Here is a 15,681-nt window from a genome sequence, read left to right on the forward strand (position 1 = left end):
TCACAGTATGAGAGCCGACCCCTGCAGGGGCCACAGGCTGCATCTTCTCCAAGAGCCGGCACCGGTGGCAGCTTTTACCCCACCCAGCCTACTAACAGCTTCAGAAGAGAAACACTGGACCACTTGTTAACATGAAGGTAACAAGGAACAGGTCTGACTTTTTCTGCTAAGAATTTCCCCTTAACTGGGAGGTGTTATATTTCATTCCCTAAGTTTAAAAATCTGTCATTTATACCCAGAGTGACCGGTATAACACCATCACATCAAGGACTCATGATGTGAAGGAAGAGATTTAAAACGAAGACTGTGCACAAGGAATCAGTCACACAAGAACACTGTATCACTACAAATTTTATTCAGAAACCCATCTTTGTTTTTTTTTGTTGTTTTTTAAAAAAAATTCCCATTATGAACTGGTTTGGTCAATCAACTACAACACTTTCTAGCAGACATACGGTAAAAATGGCATGGCTCAGAATCGCCCAGACCGTTCCCGGTCTCTCGACCGCCTCCTGTCGCGCTCCCGTCCTCCGCCACCGCCACCTCCGCCGCCGCGACCGCGGTCTCGAGACCGAGAGCGACGCTCCCGGGAGCGGGACCGCGATCTATGCCTGCAACAGAGGACAAGAAACCAATGGTGGCACCCAAACCACAGCACGCAACCTAGCAGGGCAGAGACACCTAAACACGGCGGCTCGGCACCCTGGTGACACGGACAGAGGGAGAAATGCTGCCGACTGAGCCACAGGTGACAGTGTACCACGTGCCTGATTTCAGACATTAGAGTGTCCGGGGGTAAAACTGCGCAACTGGGGACCAAGGAGGCATGACACCTTCTCCCCCTTCTGTGGAGCCAACCCAAGCGGCCAGGGGAGCCGTGGCCGAGAATGGAAGGGGCACACCCCCCCTCCCACCTGAGCCAAGCCTCTTGTGTCATCACTCAGCAACGGGCCCACCAGCCCACTGTGGGAAGGGAGAACAAGGTTCTTCCTCACCTACACTTTTCTGCTGACACTAAAATGATCATCGATGATGGATTTCCAAACATATGTTTAACAGGAGAGGGATGAGAACCCCTCTGGGGGCCAGAACACAATCTGAGCTGGAAGAGTGACTGTTACACTGATACCCTGGCCTTTTCTCTGCTTATGAGAAAAGCACCCACCTGCAGTTGAGCACCAGGACTGGCCATGTGGCTGTGCCTGACTGTCTCTGGTTCACAGGACAGTACCCCCTCCCCGCTCCCCCCACCAAAGACCTCCCCAATCCAAGAAACCCCAATGGAAAAATGAAGTTCAGACACGGAGGGGACAGAATAAGATCCTGTGCAAACAAATCTACTTTTAAATGGTCACCCGGCTGATGGGTCCCTGTTAACAACGTCTGGTCTCTATCTGACAAGCAGGAAGACGTGTGGAATGTCCCTCAGAGTGCCTTTTATATCTCACAGTGTGCACATTCCCAGCAGAGCCTTCTGAAGAGGAGGCCCCAGAGTAGTCACTACATTCCCAGCAGAACTTTTTGAAGAGGAGGCCCTGGGGCCGAGCCTGCCCAAGAATACTCACTACATTCCCAGCAGAGCTTTTTAAAGAGGAGGCCCTGGAGTACTCTCTACGTTCCCAGCAGAGCTTCTTGAAGAGCAGGCCCTGGTGCTGAGCCTGCCCAAGAGTACTCACTACATTCCCAGCAGAGCTTTTTGAAGAGGAGGTCCCGGGGCCGAGCCTGCCCAGGAGCACTCACTACGTTCCCAGCAGAGCCTTCTGAAGAGCAGGCCCCGGGGCTGAGCCTGCCCAGGAGTACTCTTTACGTTCCCAGAAGAGCCTTTTGAAGAGAAGGCCCCAGGGCTGAGCCTGCCCAGTACTCACTTCTTGCGCCGGCGCCCGTACAGCTCCCGTCGCAGCTCCCGGGAGATGGGCTTCAGGTGCATGAAGTTGCAGAAGCCACCCCGCGTGCACTCCCTGCAGGAGAACAGAACGGCCACGCTGGGTACACAACCCCTCCTCCCCTGCCTGCTTCCCCCGGGCCGGCCTGCACCTACCCCATCTCGTACTGGCGGCAGCAGGCTTCTCTGAAGTCGGTCACAGGGGAGAGCTCGGCGTGGATTGGCTGGCCGTTAAACCAGCGGTTGTTCAAGTCAATCACAGCCTTTTCCGCATCTTCTTCACGGCGAAACTGAAAAGACAAAGCAGAACTGCTGATCAGCCCCACTTCAATAACAAGTATCTTCAATGACTGATTCAAATATGTATCACGTGCTCACACAGGTGGCATAGTGCGAGAGCAATTTAAAAACCAGACCATCCTTTATTAGCGATGACTTATTTTTACAACAGTCCAAGGTCATGCTATGCATGCCGCCTTGGTTTTCAAATTCAACTGGTTAAAAGCACAAATGTTGTGATTTACACAGGCAAGAAAAGTTTAAAAAAAAAGGAAAAAGAAACCAAACATATAATTCAGTTTCTTTTCCACAGTCCCACAACCACTAACCAACAGCCTAAGACACCCATCCTCCTGGGACCCACATGCCAGCTGCCGGACTGGAGCCACAGCCAGCAAGGGCTGGCCAGGGCACCAAGGCTCCGGCCTGGTCTGAGCAGGGCTGTTCTCTGAGGGTTGTTAGCTACGGTGAGGCAGGCACCCCTCACTCCTCAGCCCCAACTGCTGCCTCAGTCCTACCTTGACATACACGTTCCCCACGAGGTGGTCTCCGAGGTTGTCACAGACATTCATCTCCTCCACCTCCCCGTACTTCTCCTCCATTTCTGTGAAAACCTCCTAAGGGGAGAACGGGGGTTAGAGGATCACAATAAAGATGAAAAAGGAACAGAACTCATGAGTACGTATTCTTATGAATGGAGTCAAGTCCCAATCCCCATACAGGGGGTGAATGGGTCTACAGGGTTCAGTCACTAGCTCACCTCAAAGAACTCATCATAATGTTCCTGCATCTCGACATCGCTCACAGCGCCTGTGAACAACAGAGAGCTTGCTGGTTAGAGCCGGGAACTGTGACCGCCAGAGCTCTGTGCTTAAACTCAAAACTGCTATGTAACACACATCAGCTTATCTAGAGAGAAAACAGAGCTGCACTCTGCTGGAGACGGAAGACAGTGCCTCACACAGCCACTTGTTAAAGTTTGAAGTGTGGTGAGATTTTAAAAGCCCCTTATGACCGCCTCAGTTCTGGCTATTAAAATATTAAAATCACGACAAGTTTTCATCAGCATCAAAGGGCCAACATTTTCAGAAAGCATGAGGAAAGGGTTGACTCTCAAAAGAAATTTTCAAATTGAAAATTCTCCTCCTTTTCAGATTTAAGATACAGGCCAAGTAATCACACTGACTTTTCCCCATTCCTTTCTTAGGTTAAAATGAAAGGTGGCAATCAGGCAGGGGAGATGATTACAATCTATGCTCCCTACTAGCTTCTTTTACCAATTATCAGCTACACAGAATGTTACTAATTCTTTCTGATGCTATTAAAACCCAAATGATGGAAAGTGAAGACTGAGAAGGACAATGACCAAGTTCAATCGCAGTAATCTGAGTGCCCTTTTGCATAAAGGGAAAGTTAAAGGTTTTTGTTGAAGAAAGCATTATTTTAGGTGTCAAATTGTTTTCATCTTTATTCTTCATAATTCACATGCACTAAGTGAACTCTTGTCCATTCTGTGGACAGATTTAGAAAATTCACATCCCATCCTCATTACATGCTACCATTCGAACTCTGACACTCTCTGAATCTAAATTTGAGGAAGCAGAAAGCTGGAGTGTCAGTAAGCTGATATTCCCAACAGCCAGGCCGGCAGGAGCTTCGAGGCAGGAACAGCCTGTTGCTAATAGCCACCTTCCAAAGAAACCCTCCGGGACTCGCAGCCTCCTCTGGGCTCCCACCAAGGGCCCTAGGCTGTGGCCACGGGCCCTGCCCACAATGCCCGAGCTCTCTGAAAACTGTTTCCCTCTAAAACTGGCTTCCATCTTGATTCTGGCAGTGATTTAAGTTCCCATTCCAGCCATTGTTGGGGGGGGGGGGGTTGGGGGAGAGCGGTGTCCCTGCATCATAGTTGGTTCTGTACTTCCAGGAACCCAGCTCGCTTTACAACAGAGAACTCAGTAAACACGTGTGGTGACGCCACTCCGGACAGCTCGTCTTGATTTAAAAGTTACAATGAGTGTATCTCCTTCCCTGAGTAGAAACCAAAGTCTGAACAACAGAAAAGCCAGTCAAGAGAAGCCCATTCCAAAGGGCAGGTTTTAATATTTAAAATTTATTTTCTTCTCCACATTAGGAAAATGAGAAGACAGAAAATATTCACACAGTCGAAGTCTTAGCAATGCGGAGAATCACCTTTTGGTGGCCATTAAACTATTGGCTGTATTGGTGGGATTGGTATCTCTATTCTGTTACTACATAAACAGAATATTGTACTTTAATAACTTATATAAAGTTCATGTTTTAAAATGTTTCCTAGTGGGCATATTTTATCTTCTATACTCTGGTTAAAAATTTTTGAGTTTATCAAAATGATCTGAAAGGCAGAGGTGAGTGACTGATTAAAAAAGCTACTCAACTAAAGTATTAACATGACTCAATATATTTTAAATACAACTTGCAAGTACCCAGTTTTCTTAAAGAAACATTCTTAAACTGGGATTCATATTTAATCCAAGCATAGAAAGCTTATTTTTCTGCAGATACAAGGTTATATTACAAAGCCAGTAGTGATGAACCTAGTAGCTAAACTGTAGAATCAGAATTGCATTTAATCTGTGTTCATACAATCTGGACTCCAGAATTGTAGCATTTAGTACAGCTAAACTTTTATTTTGTAGCATGTGCAAAACAAGAGTCCTGCGAATTACAAATATACACACAGAGAACTAATACAACATCCTTCTGTCAATAAAGCATGCGCGCCCCCCGAAAACAGACAGGGCAAAGAGCGACCCGCTGTCGTCACTCAGCCCTCCGCTCCTCATCCACTGCTACCCCAGGGTACAGCTGGCACAAGATGACTGAACCATCCAGACGGGAACACTTCCTTTCACCCACTGATCTTGTTTCTTTAAAAAAACAATACACCAAGGGCTACCGAGTCCTGCTGCCACCAGACTCAAGGAAAGAAATTCTCTTTTCAGGTCAGTATTAGCATCGAAAAACATATAGTGTCTTGGCAGGAAGAGCGCACCAGTCCGGTCCACCTGCACGCGGGTGCCACGCACCACAGCACAGACCAGGAGGCCTCCCAGTCTGGACCAGCTCAGGGAGGTGGCGGCTGCCAGGGCTGTTTCACCCACCACAGGCCACCCTACAAACTGAGGGGCTCTGGGCCAAGGGTGTGTCTGATCCAGGCATGTGGCCACCAAAGGTACTTCATGGTGTTATTCTGTGATCTGTTTTTTTTTTTTTTTAAAAACAGCTTTAAAATGAACTGGTGAATGAGAAGCACCTACCCTTTGGTCTGGACCCTCTGATTTTAACATGAGTCCAGGATGTTCCTTAAACGACTACATTTACTCTAGAGTTCAACAGTTATTATTTCTATTGTTCCCTAAAAACTACCCATCAATCCCACATCCGTGACTTGACTGTAGCATTCCCCAGTACATAAAGGAGTGATGTCCACTGACTGCCCACTCCAGAGCTATTCCCTGGCAAGTATCCTTTACTTCCCCAATGCAGGAGACACCTACGTAAAATATCTGATGAAAACAAGAGTCCGCACAGGACTGGTGTTGAAGGTCAATGCAACTGGGAGGGTCCTACTGGGGTCATGTTCAGGACAATGCTCTCACAGTGAAAAGCATCATCTCCAAATGGAGTTTAAGGGAAAAAACTCTAGAAAGAAATAAAATCTGAAAAAATTATTTCAGAACTTTTTTTTTTTAAGTTAGAACGACTTTCACTGTAAGCAGGAAAAACGTGAGCCCACATTTAAGCTGACACACGTTCTCCCGGATGACGGCCACAGTCCCAGAAGAGCAGCAGCTCTGCGCTCTTGGGAAGGGCCCCCTCTCTAGGCACTCGCTCCTCCCTAAGTGGGCACAAGTTAAACGTCCAGCAGAGGTTTCCACGGGCTCAGGGGGACACAAGCTCTGACACCTCCAGTGGAAGGCGGTCCTCGACACTACAGCGGCAGACCAGGTGCAGTCGACACTGAGCTCTGACACGCAAGCCCAGGGAACCAGGGAAGGAACTTGTATGAACTTACAGCGCAAACCGTCAGCAGACTGGGAAGAGTTTTGAGGGTTACGGTAAATGTTCAAGAGGGCAATGGTCTGAAATACAAAACGCAACAACTTTATATTATGGAAAATTAAATGTAAACACTTAACCGGTTTCCTGTGGCGATCGCTTCAGTCAAGACTCAGTGCTGAAAAAAGAGCAAGTTATTTTGTTTTGAAGCAGTGATGTTTTCTCTCAGCTGATGGCTGTCCTGGAGCGCCCTAACACTTCAGTGTAACAGAGATCCCATGATATGCTAGTATTGTATTTCTGTCACAGACTAGAAAAATTCACCATTTCAAAGTTCCAATCCAGTTAAGAAGGCAGACAAGTCGGCAGGCTACCACCAAAACCACTCTTGTAACAGGAAACTTAATGAACAGCTGAGAAAGAAGCGTGCCTGTATAAACGGACTAGAGAAATACAATAATAACATATCATGAAATCTCCACTCCCTAGAGGAAAAATCGTAATGGTGAAATAAAACCCACACTTACTGGGCAACTTACCTTATTGATTCCTACATATTCCTAAGGTTTTTGATTTCACAGAAAGAACTTAATAATTGCCAGGGGTTCAGCCACTGGTAAGACCAATAACTGGCTGGTGACGTTCGGCTGTCACAAGGCTGGACCCCTCTCGCTAACAAACATTCAGGGCGGGAGAGGCCTGGCCAGCGACCTCCTCGGCCAGCCTGCTGACCTCGGCCAAGTATCAAGTTCTTACTGTGAATGCCAAGGACCTCCGGCACCGTGTCCTGTTTGCAACAGCTCTATGTCAGCAGCTCAGAAGCCAACATGGTTTGTCTCAATTAAGAGTGGGCTCTTTAACACCATTGTCTTAAAAAAACTTCTCCAACTGTGGGACTTACAGTGTGAGCCGTCAGCCGTCTGTGCACTGTTTTGGGGATTACGATAGATGTTTTGAATCAAGATGGTCTGCGGGGAAAAAAAAATAAAAAGGGGAATTCTACTGGCTGCTGTGCATATATTAGACAATTGCAAAGAGACAACTTGTTTGCAAATGGCTCAACGCCTGCTGTTTGTTTGCTTCCTGCAAATCAGACACTTGTCTTCTGAAGAGTACACCCAAACCATCATATTATGAAAACAGAGTTTGAGCGGTGACTTAGGTCAAGTGACTTAGGTCAAGTCAGCCAGCAACCAAGAAGAAACTGTTATTTTGAGTAGGCCCATGTTATTGAAGTGTTTTAATGCAATAGAACACTAACATTTTTTATGCTTCAAGCTAACAGACACTATGATGTCAAAAAATTCATGTTATAATCATATTCCCCACATGAAATTATGTTTTTAAAACCAAATGTGTAACTCAAGCATATGCAGTCCATCAAGCTCTCTTGATCTCGTAGGAAACAGGCACACGAATGGGTTTCCTAACTCTCAGAGGCAGCTAGCACATTTACACTTTCTTGGTGGGATCTCTGTTTACATAATACAATAGCTTTAAACATTTGCTCTTTTCCGATCCTTCTTTTAAGGGAAAAAAATCCTTTTAGCCCTTGTGCTTTAAACTGGATCAGGTAGACTTGAAACCTTACATTGTACCGTTCTTCTTAAAATCAAGTTGTCTGAAAAAACAAACCATGTTTAAGTTAGTAGGCTAGCACATTACATGAATCTTAATGTCCATATCACTGTAAGAAGCTTAAAAAGAAACCCACACTGACATTGTTAGAGATTTACAAGCTGAACCAATAAATCACATAATTTAGGAAAATAAATATGCAGTCTCAACACGTATCCAAAGCAATTTTTTAACTGGTTTTATAAAACTGGACTGTTCTACTTGTAGCTGAGTGTTCAAAGGGAGCGGTCATGAGAGAGCCCCCCAGCCAAAGGTCTGCTCTGGGAAACCCACTTGGGAGGATGACCACCAGCCACACAGCACTGCCTCGTCCTCTGGCCTGGCCTCTCCCTCACGTCACTGATAGCCTATCTCAGGCCTTGGCTGTTTCCCAAAGCCAACCACATTAGGTTTCTAACTAAAACCACCTGAGCGTGACAAGTCTGATGGACAGCTATACGGAGCCCAACTCTCCAACAGGAAATTCCTGTTAGATCTCACCCAGGTCATCTGGCAGTGACCGTTTAATAAAACGATACTTAAAGGGAGTAATGCAGTTCCATTAAAATCAGAGAAGGTCAGGATTACCTGAAACCAACTAAATGAATCAAAACAAGATGTTCAAGTTAACACATACAGCTGACTCCCACCAAACTTTATGGAATTATGGCCACTGGCCTAGTCGGGGAGACTTAGTTCACAAACGGAAGCACTTAAAGAGAAAATATTACAGAAAATGTAAAGCAAATCCTCCAATATTCTGAATTTCAAAAGAGACATGCTCAAAGCAATTAAATTAGAAACACTGTCTTTTTCTTTCACCACCTGGCTGGTTTTCGTAAACATTATATCCACTGGTGCTGAGGCTGCACATTTAGACTTCACAGGCCATCTGAAGGAGCTCAAGAAAGACTGAAGTCTAGATCTTTTTCAAATTCCAAATGTTCAGGTGGACATGGGCAGAAGGTTTCTGTTCCTCTCGGAGGTGCCATCTCCCTTAAATTCACCGGATCACTTGAAGGGTGTAAACCCCTGCCTTTTCTTCAATTAGCCGAAAAGAAACTATCAAAAATCACAATTTTTGACTAAACTTCCAACAGAGCTAAGCCCAATCTCTCAAATAAGTGGCATCTCTCAACCGCCATCTCTCAATTAACTGAACAGACTGGCCATTAACCAGAAGGGAAGTGCCCACCTTCTAAGGTTAAATTTCACTTTTCATGTTTCTATAACATGCTACAACTAGCTGTGTCCTTGGCTGGGGTCTTAAGGGGACATGCCCAGTAGTACTGGAGAGCCCGCCCCCGGGGCAGAGCACGGCAATCTCCTTCAAGGCAGCCCCGCCCACCTCTACATCTAGCAGCCTGGAGAAGAGGCGAGGTCAGCGCTGGCCTGGCTGGCCCTCCCGACCCATGTCTATTAGAGGCAGGGAGGGTGGTAAGGCAGTGAAAACCAGTCATAGCCAACAAGTTTCTCCAATGGTAAAAACAGGGACTGGTGCTCTCAGACCTTCTGCTGGGGTGGTTCACCTGCCTCATTCGCATTTAAACAAAACACATTTATAAACACAAACAGAAAAATAAAACTAGAGGAAAAAAAACCCTGCTTAGTAACACACGGAAATTACTAACTGCCTCTGTCAAGTACATGAAGTCTTGATAATTTACATGAAAACAGAAAAAAAAAAGGAAAAACAAACAAACCTGGCTAAAGGTCGGTTTATTGTGCAACCGAGAGCATCTGTCTCCATGACGACATGCTCCAATTTTGAAATAAAATGAACAGTTGACTCTGTAAGGGAAAACGAGAGCTGATTATTGTGCTGGAAAGACACCAACTAGATGGAAATACGTCATCAACACGACAAATGCCACCACACTACTTTTCTTTTACTTCACGAAGACCTAGGCACATTGTTTCTCTTGGTAACAGGTACTTTGAAGGCAATGGCACCCCACTCCAGTGCTCTTGCCTGGAAAACCCCATGGACGGAGGAGCCTGGTGGCCTGCAGTCCATGGGGTCGCTAAGAGTCGGGCTGACTGAGCGACTTCACTTTCACTCTTCACTTTCACGCATTGGAGAAGGAACTGGCAACCCACTCCAGTGTTCTTGCCTGGAGAATCCCAGAGACAGAGGAGCCTAGTGGGCTGCCATCTATGGGGTCGCACAGAGTCGGACATGACTGAAGCGACTTAGCAGCAGCCCACCTGATCAGTTGTGTCCACCTCTTTGTGAGCCCATGGATGGCAGCCCACCACACTTCTGTCCATGGGATTCTTCAGGCAAGAATGCTGGAGGGGGCTGCCATGCCCTCCTCCAGAAGAGCTTCCTGACCCAGGGAACAAACCTCACGTCTCCTGCATGCAGGCAGATTCTTTACCACTTCTGTACCCTGGCAAGCCCTGGTTTATTTAACTTCAATTTGCCCCTCTTCAAACATGGCACTCTATTCTAACCTGATTTCCTCCTCATTGAAATCCCCTTCACTTTCAAGTACGGTTGGTCCTTGAACAACTTCTATTCGGATTTTTCGGTTATTAAATACTGCAGGACTACGGGACCCATGGTTGGATGAATCGCAGGATTCAGAACAGCAGGATTCAGAACAGCAGACATGAAGGGCTGACTGGAGGGTAAATGAACTGGGACTGGATTACTGACTGTGCAGAGGGCTGGCACCCCAACCTCCATGTGGTTCAAAGGTTCAATTAGATTCAATACTTCTCTGCTCCACTGTTCTCTCTTAAACTGAATATAAGTTAGTCTAAAACTATATTTAACTCAAAACCTATCTGCTCCTTTTCCTTCCATGATGAACTCCTCTCTTGAGGACATCAGCAGTCTGGTGAGGGGTCAGGATCTTGACTCTGCTACTAGTTGCTTGGGGTTTGGGCCAGTCACCCCCACCTGTCCGGGTCTCTGTAAACTGAGGAAAATGCCAACCCTGGCACTGTTCCAAGAACCAGGATCAAGTATACTATGTGCTCATCACATGCAGTCATTATCATCTAAATAAATACAAAGTCCAGGTTCCCTGAGCCAAGACAGCAGACCAACAGAATATTTCCAAAAGAGGTCTGAAGTAAACAATCCTCCCCAGTTTCAATACACTGAGAATAAGCTATTGGGGCACCCACTCTGCTCGTAAGAACTACACAAGGTCATCTCTCAATATGCTCCAAAACTTGGGCGATGCAGACAAAATCAAAACTAGCAATCCAGCCAGCCTGACAGCAACGCATGGTGGCTGAGCAGATCTGTGATGAGTTACGCAGCCTTCCTAGATGTGTCCCATTAAAACTCAGACTTGCAGAGGTGGGAAAGTTACCCTGTAGAGTCAATTATTTTAGCAAGGGCCATTCACAGTTGCCAACGCAGGAGACTTGGGTTCGATCCCTGGGCTGGGAAGATCGCCTGGAGAAGGGAAAGGCTACCCACTGTCGGACATGACTGAGCGACTTTCACATTCACAGTTAAGATTAAAGGGCCTCAGTGAAATTTGATGGCCCATGAAATCAATTAGCCATTTATTTATTATCAGATAGCAATAAAAATGGGGAAGTCTAAATTTATGAGGAGAGAAAAATGATTACTACATACACTTGAGTATGTCACATTACATCTTCAGAAAGTCACTTGAAAATAGTTTAAGACTGTCTCAGAATGGACAAAACCCCTGTCTCAACCATTAACACCCAACTATTATATATAAGTGAAACAATCCTTGCTGCTGTACTATCAGAAATGACTCTCATTTCACAATGACCAGTTAATCACTGAATTGAATCTATTAGTCAAAGCTTTTCTAGTAGGCTCACTGGACTACTGCAATAAAATGAAAAGATGTTAAAACATGCAGTGTACTATTTGAGAGAAGATATCAGAAAGGCTAATCCATTCTTAGATTTAGAAAGTGTCTAAAACCTCAAATGTGTAATTAGCTAAATATTTTTAATTGCTAGGTGTACATTTTACTTTCAGTTCAAATTAAATTTAAAAAGTTAGCAGGAATCATTTTTCAGCTGAAAATTTTGAGCTGTTTCCTGGAAATTAAAACTCCACAAATCTCCCTGAAACGAGAAGCCTAGATTAAATAATCAAGTTTCCTAAACTATTACAGCTGTGACTTTTATAATATAACTCTTAACAGATGAAATGGGGTTATTTATGGCAGGAATGTAAGAGCTTCACAGAATAACAGTGATACCATCACCTTATGCAGCTTTTTACAAGAAGGAGGGAAAGAAAAACTCAACGAGACATTAGCCACAGCCCACACTGATATAAGCTCATGAGTAAAATCGAAACTGCACGCTCTTCAGCAAACTTGAGAAGCCTCTTTGTCCAGCAGAGCTGGCCGATCCGTTCAAGATCCTGTTTCCCAAGCTGCTGTCTCTGGGGCCACAGCATTCAGGGCAGGCCTCTCTTCCACAGCACTTAATGCGTTTCAATTCATTTTAATTCAGTTATCCTTTGCACGACAAGCACCCCCTTGCTCCTTGAGAACAAGATCCAGATTCTACCCATATCTGAGTCCCCAGACACTGGCCTTGAGCTGACACTCAGTAAGTGTTTCTGGACTGAATATGACTGATGACTGTCGTGAGTTTTGCTAGGAAAAAATATAACCCCCTCTTCCAAACAACACAAGATTCTAGAATATGTAAAAGACATTTTACAAGGTACACTGCATCCTGGAAAACAGAAACAATTAAAAGTTTTTGATAAAGTCAAAACATTAGCTATGGCAAACTTACGAGTTTACTGTTAAAAACATATTCACATAAACCCTGTACAGCTCTGAAGAACACCAAGATGCTAACCATTTATTCGAAGAATACATCCAGCTCAATCTTAAGGTTTTTAAAGAACTGTCCTCCAAAATTAACAACTGGCAAACCCAAAATTATATTATTTTTACTCTCAACCTAACAACTAACTACGGAAGGTATGCAACCTAAAAAAATCACCCATCTTATTCTTATATTGGAATTGCACCTGAAAGTATTTTAAAAGCAGACTGTCTTTCACGGTTAGTTAACTCGTAATCTCCAAAATACTGTTTCACAATAAATGTCCTTATGAGCTGTTCGATGATCGCTTAACTCACACAAGTGGCTTGTTAAGCATCTAAAACCCTAACAGGAACCTCAGTTATCTAGCGATTTAACGCGGGCGAGTCTATACTACAGCCTGCCCGACTCGACATTAAAAGATCAAACTTGGGAGAATCGTTAACGTTGACAACTTCAGCACAACTCGAGTCGGCTTCCGAGAGCCGGGGGCACGGGTCGCCTGTAGGTGGGCCACCAAGGAGCCCCCGGCGGGAGAGGCCGCTCTGCCCAAGAGGAAGCCCGGCGCCCGCCCGGCCCATCGCCCGCCTGCCCGGGCGCACGCGGCGGAGCGCGGCTCCCGAGGCCGGAAGGGCAGCCCGCCCCTCCCCCCGCCGAGCCTCCCGCCGCCGTCCGGGCCCCGCCGCCAAGCTCCTCCGCGAGCCACCCGCCTCTCCAGCTCGGAACCTCTGCGGCCGGTTCTCACTTACTTGTCTTTCTCGGTGCCGAAGATGGAGGCCAAGTACTCCGCCATTTCCCACCCGCCGCCGCCGCCGCCGACACTGCTGCCGACGCCGACGACCCCGCCCGACGCCCGCCAGAGACGTCACCCGGACGCGACGACGCTCGTTCCGCCTCACCAGCGTGGCGGCACTGCCCAATCAGGAGAGGCGCTGCCTGCGCATGGGCGGGGCTTGGCGCGCGCGGGAGGCGCTGCCCTGGCGGTCGCGGCGCCCGCGCGCCGCCTGCCAGCGCCACCTACCGGCTCTCGTTAGGTTCTCCGGGTTGGCGCCAGCGCTCCTCGCGCCCGGGCCTGGGGCCCGGCGACCTCCACCGGCGTTCCCCAGTGCCCAGAGAAGCCAAGCGGCTGCAGAGGAGGCAGCGGCCGAGGGGCTTTTCCACGAAGTCCCTGGGGCCGGGCCCTGAACGCGCCAGTCTCGCGTTGGGGGTTCCGCGGGCTCTAAGCGGTGCGAGATCCCCCTCCCCGCACTTTCCCTGGGGGTTCCCCACCGAACCCTTCCTCCGGGAAGACGCGTTCTTCAGCTTCCTCGTCTTCGGGGAGCAGAGTCGGAGCTCCCCTGCTCCCCGGTCCGGAGGTGTGCCGCCTGGGCCTGGCCCCGGGAAAGCCCGGCGGGTTTGGAGAGGCTCCGATGCTGGGAAGGCGGAGCGCACGTCTTCGGGCCGAGCTCACGGGCCCGCAAGACAGAGCGGTGCGAGAGAGTGAGGAGTTACGGGCTCGGGACAGGTTTAGGGACGTCCAGCAATGCTCGGCACAGAAACCCTGAAGACCACGAAGAAGCCAAAGTGCAGGGGCCGCTGCGACGAGGGGGCCGAGCAGAGTCACAGATCTGCGTGGACGCCGGGTCCTTTTCCCCAGAGCTACCCACCTCCAGTGTTCCTAATTCATTGTTTTTTTTTTTTTTTGAGGCATCTCCTTTTTACCCACTGTTTCTTCCTCGTTCCCTTCTTTCACCCAGCGGCCCTTCCCACAGATGGCTCCATAGGACTGTGGGCGCAGTCCTGACTACTTTCATGGCTCCCTAGAGCTCCGTTGTGTGGCTAACCAGTCCCCTGTTGATGGGCCCAAGGAAGAGCCAGTCTTGCCTCTACTGACAGTCCTGCAGCAAGTGTCCTGCAGGTATCGTTTTGCATTTGGGGCAAACGCACACCTGGTTTATTTGTCCACCCAGGTCTGCAGTCTCAGAAGTTCGTAAACAGAGAACGCAACAAAAAGTTTTATCCTGGGAAGAAGCCTGCACAAAAATGAGTTTTATCCTGGCAGAAATGGTTTGGCAGTGTCTACTGTGTTAAAATTTGGTATGGAGCACATTTGAGAGTGAGGGTAAAAATAACAACCAGGTGCTTGTGTAGCCCTCAAAGCAGGTACGAGGAGGACTCGGTTCCCTCTGAACACAGTTTGAGAACTGCTTTTTTGGTTGGTGGGTGTCATAGCAGGGGCTTGGAACCTATTTGTACTTTAGGGGAAGTGAAATAACCCCTCAACCCTCTTGGGTTCTGGTGGCTGGACTAATAGTAAAACTGACTCAAGGTAGATTACCAGGAAAAGAAGAAACTTAACTCTAATTCATGCACATGGGGCCCCATAGAAATGGGACCTAAGAAGTGGGCAAGGACTTCCGTGGTGACTCAGAGGATAAAGAATCTGCTTGCAGTGCAGGAGACTGGAGTTTGATCCCTGGGATGGGAAGATCCCCTGGAGAAAGGAATGGCAACCTACTCCAGTATTCTTGCCTAAAGAATTCCATGGACAGAGGAGCCTGGCAGGCTGCAGTCCATGGGGTCGCAAAAGTCAGACATGACTAAGCAAGTAACCACAGCAAGAAGTGGGCAAAGCAGGCAGCTTTTATTCTTTTTAGACAAGCTGTGACTGTGAGGAATTGACAGACTTAAGATTGGGGTGCCCAGTTAAAGAAGTAGAAAAGTTTGCTTATATAAGCTTCATGTGCCCAAATTCCCCATCTTCGGTGATAAGAATCCTTCTGCCTCCAGGTGCAGGGTTGCACCTTTTACAGGGGAGACTTATTTCCTACTCTCAGGGAGACAGTGTGTGTCTCTTGTATTGATTGTTTCTTAAGTAACCTTGAGTGAGTGAAAGTGTTAGTTGTTTAGTCCTGTCTGATTCTGCAACCACATGGACTGTAGCCTACCAGGCTTCTCTCTCCATGGAATTCTCCAGACAAGAATACTGCAGTGGGTTGCCATTCCCTTCTCCAGGGGATCTTCCCAACCCAGGGACTGAACCTGGGTCACCTGCATTGTAGGCAGATTCTTTACCAACTGAGCTATGAGGG

The 15,681-nt window shown here is 47.4% G+C and overlaps 1 protein-coding gene across 4 annotated transcripts; it reads right to left on the bottom strand.

The window, feature by feature from the left end:
* Positions 1-333: 333 nt before the first annotated feature.
* Positions 334-14,277, bottom strand: U2AF1 (U2 small nuclear RNA auxiliary factor 1). 4 transcript variants are annotated; one of them, XR_011255419.1, is made up of 8 exons: positions 13,360-14,071; positions 9,520-9,607; positions 6,216-6,282; positions 2,922-2,971; positions 2,680-2,778; positions 2,039-2,172; positions 1,723-1,958; positions 334-1,658 (listed from the first exon to the last, which is right to left on the bottom strand). XR_011255419.1 is itself a non-coding variant. In XM_069581922.1 (8 exons), exons 1-8 carry the CDS (start codon positions 13,401-13,403, stop codon positions 473-475), a joined length of 714 nt encoding a protein of 237 aa, XP_069438023.1. In that variant the 5' UTR covers positions 13,404-14,277; the 3' UTR covers positions 334-472. The 4 variants fall into 4 exon arrangements, 3 of the variants coding, with proteins under 3 accessions (XP_069438023.1, XP_069438021.1, XP_069438027.1); XM_069581922.1 differs by lacking the exon at positions 6,216-6,282 and adding an exon at positions 7,101-7,167 and having other exon boundaries at positions 334-611; positions 1,866-1,958; positions 13,360-14,277; XM_069581920.1 differs by having other exon boundaries at positions 334-611; positions 1,866-1,958; positions 13,360-14,203.
* Positions 14,278-15,681: the final 1,404 nt, after the last annotated feature.

This window comes from Ovis canadensis, chromosome 1 (assembly GCF_042477335.2).
Source record: "Ovis canadensis isolate MfBH-ARS-UI-01 breed Bighorn chromosome 1, ARS-UI_OviCan_v2, whole genome shotgun sequence".
Lineage (NCBI taxonomy): Eukaryota > Metazoa > Chordata > Mammalia > Artiodactyla > Bovidae > Ovis > Ovis canadensis.